At 43.2% G+C, this 7,102-nt stretch overlaps 1 protein-coding gene across 1 annotated transcript in view; it reads right to left on the bottom strand.

The window, feature by feature from the left end:
• Positions 1-499: 499 nt before the first annotated feature.
• LOC135548231 (zinc finger SWIM domain-containing protein 6-like) overlaps positions 500-7,102 on the bottom strand; it is a 72,004-nt gene continuing 65,401 nt past the window's right edge. The window contains exons 13-14 of the mRNA XM_064977605.1: positions 3,819-3,900; positions 500-1,687 (exon numbers count right to left, since the gene is read on the bottom strand). Of these exons, the coding sequence (XP_064833677.1) occupies positions 825-1,687; positions 3,819-3,900 (945 nt within the window). The 3' untranslated portion in view covers positions 500-824. The remainder of the gene's footprint in view (positions 1,688-3,818; positions 3,901-7,102) is intronic.

Here is a 7,102-nt window from a genome sequence, read left to right as displayed (position 1 = left end):
CAGACAGTCAGCCTGGAGTTGGTGATCCCTGTTACTAAAGCCACAGCAGACAGTCAGCCTGGATCTCTGTTACTAAAGCCACAGCAGACAGTCAGCCTGGAGTTGGTGATCCCTGTTACTAAAGCCACAGCAGACAGTCAGCCTGGAGTTGGTGATCTCTGTTACTAAAGCCACAGCAGACAGTCAGCCTGGAGTTGGTGATCCCTCTTACTATAGAGAAATAAAACAAGAAATTGTGGACTGAACTGGATAGTGAACTGTTTGTGTTGTTATTTAACTGTTAACACACACAGACTACACTGAGTGGGGGAAGGAGGGGTGAGGAAGGGCTAAGGATAAGGGGGGAATAAAGCTGGGTCCGTACGAGGTACTGGTCACGTCTGATGGAGTTGCTTTGTTTGGTTTTAAGCCTTGTTTGTCTCATTGTCTCTGAGCTGTGAGCATTTAACAGAGGGGGACAGGAGTGCTATGTGGACATCTCGCCACTGGACAACATATACTCAGTGTAAAAAGATTTTATTTTTCTCTTTAGTTCTCTCTCTTACACTCTTTCACACTGTCTTTATACATAAAGGGACACACACACACACACACACTTCCGCAACATGACAATTTTCTTTTTTGTTTGCTTGTGAACTAAATAGGGTCTATACACATTAATACCGATGTGGCCTTTTGTTGTTTTCAGGTTTTTCTTTCACTTTTTCCGTCACTTTTTAAGTTAAAAGGGATACAAATGCAGAATCAAGTAAAAGGGGGCGTGATCGCTCTCAATCTCCATACATCCATCGACCAATCACAATAGTTTTTAAGTTTAGTCTTCGTCAACCGAACCTCTCCCGTACGAGCATCATGAGTTTCTTCTTGCCCTTGTAGATCTGTTTAAGGTTGTCTATGAACTGGGTAAACTGGATGTGTCCGTCCTGGGCCATGAGGAACGTCTCTCTGGCCTTACTGAGGAACTCTATAAACTCGCTGTAGTGGCGCGGGCTGATGTGCGTGAGGCGAGAGTGCGTGGTGTTGATGTAGGCTCCGATGGTGGCATCCAGCAGTTGCCTGAGCGGCGCCTTGTCCAGCGACATCAGCTTCCCAGAGTTCCTACGGCTGTGCAGCGCCACCATGCCCGGCGTGGTCAACGTGCACCGTCTCAAAATGTCTGACAGCACAGTGGCGCACTTCACGCTCTTCACCACCAGGGGAATGACAGCAGCCAGCTCGTTCTTCCCCAGAGAGTGACTCAGAGCACAGGCCCACAGCACGTCATTGATAGCCGGGTGGGTGTCCTGGTTGTAGCTGAGGTTAAGGTGGGCCATGGCTAGCGTGGCCAGCTTGTAAGCCCTCATGGGATATCCTCTGTGCTCCATGTACCTGGCTATCGTAAAGAGCTGTGTGTAGCTCATCCCCGTGACGGCCGCGTCCAGAACGATCTGGTAGGCCGTCTCGAAGGCGATGTGGTCCTTCTCACAGAGGGTGAGGGCAGAGAGGGAACAGTTCTGGGGGTCCTTCATGGCACACTGCAGGGCCAGTGTTCGGGCGGAGGAGGCCAGGTTTTCCTGCTGGTGACAGTCCAGGTGCAGCCGGACGATGGTGGTGTTGGACATGACGGTGGTGGCCACGATGCTGGTAGCCTCGGTCGGGGTGAACAGGGTGAACCAACTCTGCATGATGCTGTCCAACGCATACACACCTACAGCAGTGGAGAGCAGAGGAGACGCTGGTTAGGTCATGGAAATATGTTCTACACGCACCACAGCTTTTAATTTTTTTAATACCTTTATTTCAACAAGGAACACAGACTGAGACCAAGGTTTCTTTTACAGCTGGGCCCTGCGTATACATGTTTACACATACAGTTTAGGTACAATGATTAAGAAACTACACAAGACAAACAAAACGATCACAGATAACACAAAAAAATACAGCAACAGATTACATTTACACACAGGTTATTCCCCTAACAGCACAAGACCTTGCATTACCGAAACAGTAACAAGCAATACACAAATAAAAATCCTACAATAAATATATAAAATGGGCGACAGGGGGACAAGAGTCTCAAGTTTAAGTTTAGTCTGCAGGCTATTCCATTGGCAAGGAGCGTAACAGGAAAAGGCAGCCATACCCAACTCTGCAACTCTGTGGAAATCACATGGGCCTCAAGTGTTATCCATGCTTGAGACCTGGTTTAACGAATTATAATTCTAATATTAGTGATGATAAATAAGAAGGTAGTTTATTCAGAAGTGCTTTATAGACAAACACAAGAGCACAATTTGTCTTCTATTTGTAGAGGACAAACATGTCCTGTTTCTATAGAGGAAGCCTAGCTTGATTTTTAGCCATTTGCAAAGTTAGTCAATATGCATTTTAAAAGACAGTTTATCATCCAACCATATCCCTAAGTATTTATATGCAGAGACCTGATTCATTCGAGAACCATCTAAGCTCGTAAGTGCAAGTGTATTTTCAACCAACTTTTTGAACATATTAAAAATCATAAAATGTTTCAGCTGTATAAAAGACCCTTGTAATATCTTAAAATCTGTCTCCAATAATGACAACGCTTGGTCAGCCGTTGAAGCGATAGAGAACATGCAGTGTCATCAGCATATAAACGAATTTGACACTTTCTTATCTCATCACCAATACTGTTTATGTAGAGAGTGAACAGTAATGGACCAAGTATAGAACCTTGTGGGACCCCTTTAACCAACTCCAATGGCTCCGACTGAATGCCGTCGACTCTAACAGCCTGACTTCTATCCTTTACATAATCATGAAACCAACGACAGGCATCCAATCCCAGTCCTATTGACGACAGCTTACCCAAAAGTATCGCATGGTCTACAGTGTCAAAAGCTTTAGATAAATCTATGAACAAGGCGGCACAGTACTTTCTATTATCTAGGGCATTAGTAATATCATTTACAACACGTACAGTGGCCGTAATAGTACTGTGTTTAGGTCTGAAGCCAGATTGATTACTAGAAAGAGTATTGTTAACAGTTAAAAAGATTGTAGTTGCCTTTTCACTAATGACTCTAGAATTTTAGCCAAACAGGAGAGCTTAGAGATGGGCCGATAATTATCCAATTCACTACCATCGCCTCCCTTGAGGGTGGTAAAACAAAAGCTGATTTCCAAGATTTAGGAATCTTTCCTATGACAAATGCTTGATTAAAGATATGCGTCACTACACCAGAAATAATAGGTGCCGCACACTTGAGTAAATATGGATCCAGATTGTCAGCGCCTAATGATTTCATAGAATCTATAGCAGATAGTTCAGATAAGTCCCTCGGCCTTCAGATGATGTGGAAAACAGTAAGCCGGTTTTTAATTTTCAAAACGTCACAGATGATGAGGTCTTATCTGCACTATCTGCTATAGACCGGTCAGGATCATGTTGGCCATGTTTTCTTTCAAAATGAAAAGCAGCAGAAATAAAATGCTTATTAAAAACATCACAAATTTCAGTTTGGTCACCGATGATCCCAGATTCCACTGTAATTTGCTTCAGCAGGGAAGTCAAGGAGTTTCCTGGTTTAAGTGAGTTAACAGTTTTCCAGAATTCAGCGGGATCACCAGCAGACTCTGTCATAGCATCAAGAAAATACCTAGATTTTGCCTTCTTTATACCTCCGGTCCATTTACTTCTCAATTGTCTAAAAAGCAGCCAATCAGCTGTTTCACCAGTTTTCCACAGTTGACTCCACAGCTGACATTATGCACATTGGAAATGGGAACCCATTCAACAACAGCATACTTTTGTTCTGCAGCCACACACACTGGAAAACAGCATTAGAATAGTAACTCACCAACTTCTGTGGCACAGGTGACCAGCCACCGTACCATCTCTCTCCTCCTCCAGTTCAATGTGGACAGAGTCATTCTCATCACCTTCAGGGGAGAAAGGAACAGGTACAGGTTAGGGAGGTGTGTTTATTTGCTTGCGTATATATATATATATATAACATAAACCCACCCAAAAAATTATAAATGTCCCTTTTCAGGACCCTGTCTTTCAAAGATAATTCGTAAAACAAAAACAAATAACTTCACAGATCTTCATTGCAAAGGGTTTAAACACTTTCCCATGCATAAAACAATTAATGAACATGCACCTGTGGAACGGTCGTCAAAACACTAACAACTTACAGATGGTAGGCAATTAAGGTCACAGTTATGAAAACTTACACGACACTAAAGAGGCCTTTCTACTGACTCTGAAAAGCACCAAAAGAAAGCCAATAAATTGCAATGTCCATACTGTGAGACGCCTAAGACAGCGCTACAGAGAGACAGGACGGACAGCTGATCGTCCTCGCAGTGGCAGACCACGTACAACAACACCTGCGCAGGATCGGTACATCCGAACATCACACCTGCGGGACAGGTACAGAATGGCAACAACTGCCCGAGTTACACCAGGAACGCACAATCCCTCCATCAGTGCTCAGACTGTTCGCAATAGGCTGAGAGAGGCTGGACTAAGGGTTTGTAGGCCTGTTGTAAGGCAGGTCCTCACCAGACGTCACCAGACAACCACTTCACAAATTTCTTGTTAACAAACTATAGTTTTGGCAAGACGGTTAGGACATATACTTTGTGCATGACAGGTAATTTTTCCAACAATTGTTTACAGACAGATTATTTCACTGCATCACAATTCCAGTGGGTCAGAAGATTACATACACTAAGTAGACTGTGCATTTAAACAGCTTGGAAAATTCCAGAAAATGATGTCATGGCTTTAGAAGCTTCTGATAAGCTAATTGACATAATTTGAGTCAATTGGAGGTGTACCTGTGGATGTATTTTAAGGCCTACCTTCAAACTCAGTGCATCTTTGCTTGACATCATAGGAAAATCAAAAGAAATCAGCCAAGACCTCAGAAAAAAATTGTAGTCCTCCACAAGTCTGTTTCATCCTTGGAGCAATTTCAAAACGCCTGAAGGTACCACATTCATCAGTACAAACAATAGTACGCAAGTATAAACACCATGGGACCATGCAGACGTCATACCGCTCTGGAAGGAGATGCGTTCTGTCTCCTAGAGATGAACGTACTTCGGTGCAAAAAGTGCAAATCTCAGAACAGCAAAGGACCTTGTGAAGATGCTGTAGGAAACAGGCACAAAGTATCTATATCCAGAGTAAAAATGAACGACATAACCTGAAAGGCCCCTCAGCAACTGCTCAAAAACCTCCATAAAAAAGCTAGACTACGTTTTGCAACTGCACATCGAGACAAAGATCATACTTTTTGGAGAAATGTCCTCTGGTTTGATGAAACAAAAACAGAACTGTTCGGCCATAATGACCATCGTTATGTTGAGGAAAAGGGGGGAGGCTTGCAAGCCGAAGAACATCATCCCAACCGTGAAGCACAGGAGTGGCAGCATCATGTTGTGGAGGTGCTTTGCTGCAGGAGGGACTGGTGCACTTTACAAAACAGATGGCATCATGAGGAAGGGATATTATGTGGATATATTAAGCAACATCTCAAGACAAAGCTTGGTCGTAAATGGGTCTTCGAAATGGACAATGACTCCAAGCGTACTTCCAAAATGGCTTAAGGACAACAAAGTCAAGGTATTGGAGTGGCCATCACAAAGCCCTGACCTGAATCCTATAGAAAATCTGTGGGCAAAACTGAAAAAGCATGTGCGAGCAAGGAGGTCTACAAACCGGACTCCGTTACACTAGCTTATTTCACCAACTTATTGTGGTGAAGCTTGTGGAAGGCTACCCAAAACGTTTGACCCAAGTTAAACAATTTAAAGGCAATGCTACCAAATACTAATTGAGTGCATGTAAACTTCTGACCCACTGGGAATGCAATGAAAGAAATAAAAGCTGAAATAAATCACTCTACTATTATTCAGACATTTCACATTCTTAAAATAAAGTGGTGATCCTAACTGACCTAAAACAGGGAATTTGTACTAGGATTAAATGTCAGGAATTGTGAAAAACTGAGTTTAAATGTATTTGGCTACGGTGTATGCAGACTTCGACTGACTGACCGACCAACCGTCTGTCCGTCTGTGTACACTACCGGTCAAAAGTTTTAGAACACCTACATTTTTTTATGAAAATTGACACAGTGTAATGTCTTAACGTACTCAAATTAAAGCATAGAACAAGTAAACAAAAAAATAATGTAATCGTTTTGTTTAACAGAATGCAATCTACACTTTTGACTCAAAGTAGCCACCTTCTGCAGACATACAGCCAAACACATTCTTTCTACAATGGAAATCAATTATTGTTTGGAAATTCCTTCCCAACACTGTTTCCGAAGTTCCCACAAATGTGTTGCACTTGTAGGTTGCTTTACTTTCATCCTTCTGCACAGTTCATCCCAAACCAGCTGGATGGGGTCTAAGTCTGGAGACTGTGCTGGCCATTCCATGATTTGAAGACTACCGTCTTGTTCTTTTCTTCTAAGGTAGTTCTGACATAGCCTGGAGGTATGTTCTGGGTCATTATCTTGCTGTGGGATGAATCCCTGACCAACTAGACGTACATCAGAGGGTATTGCAAGGTGCTGCCTAAATGCTGTGGTATCCGTATTGGTTCAGGGAGCCACTCACTCTGCAAGTCACCAACTCTGGATCCAGCAAAAGAGCCCCAGACCATCACGCTTCCTCCTCCATGTTTGGCAGTTGGTGTCACACACTGAGGAACCATCCTTTCGTCTACTCAATGGCATACAAAAACCCTGCGTGATGAACTGAAGATTTCACATTTTGATTCATCAGTCCATAAGAACTTCTTCCAGTCTTCAGTAGTCCACTGGCAGTACTTCATGGCCCAGTCAAGACTCTTTTTCATATTTAGCAATGGCTTTCTTACTGCCACTTGACTTGTCAAACATTCAGCTCGAAGTCCTCTCTTCACAGTTGAAACTGAGACTTGATTACCTCGACCAGTGTTAAGCTGTGCTTGAAGATGTTGTCCTGCGAATCGCCTATCACCCAAGCTGTTGACTCGAAGAAACGTGTCTTCTGATTCTGTTGTGGCTTTGGATCTGCCAGACCTCTTCTTGTCAGAGTTTCAGGTGCCTTTTGATGGTGTAGTAAACTGTACTCACTG

Source organism: Oncorhynchus masou, chromosome 11, assembly GCF_036934945.1.
Source record: "Oncorhynchus masou masou isolate Uvic2021 chromosome 11, UVic_Omas_1.1, whole genome shotgun sequence".
NCBI lineage: Eukaryota > Metazoa > Chordata > Actinopteri > Salmoniformes > Salmonidae > Oncorhynchus > Oncorhynchus masou.
Note: the sequence above shows the minus strand (reverse complement) of the source record. Positions and strands in the feature narration are given on the sequence as shown.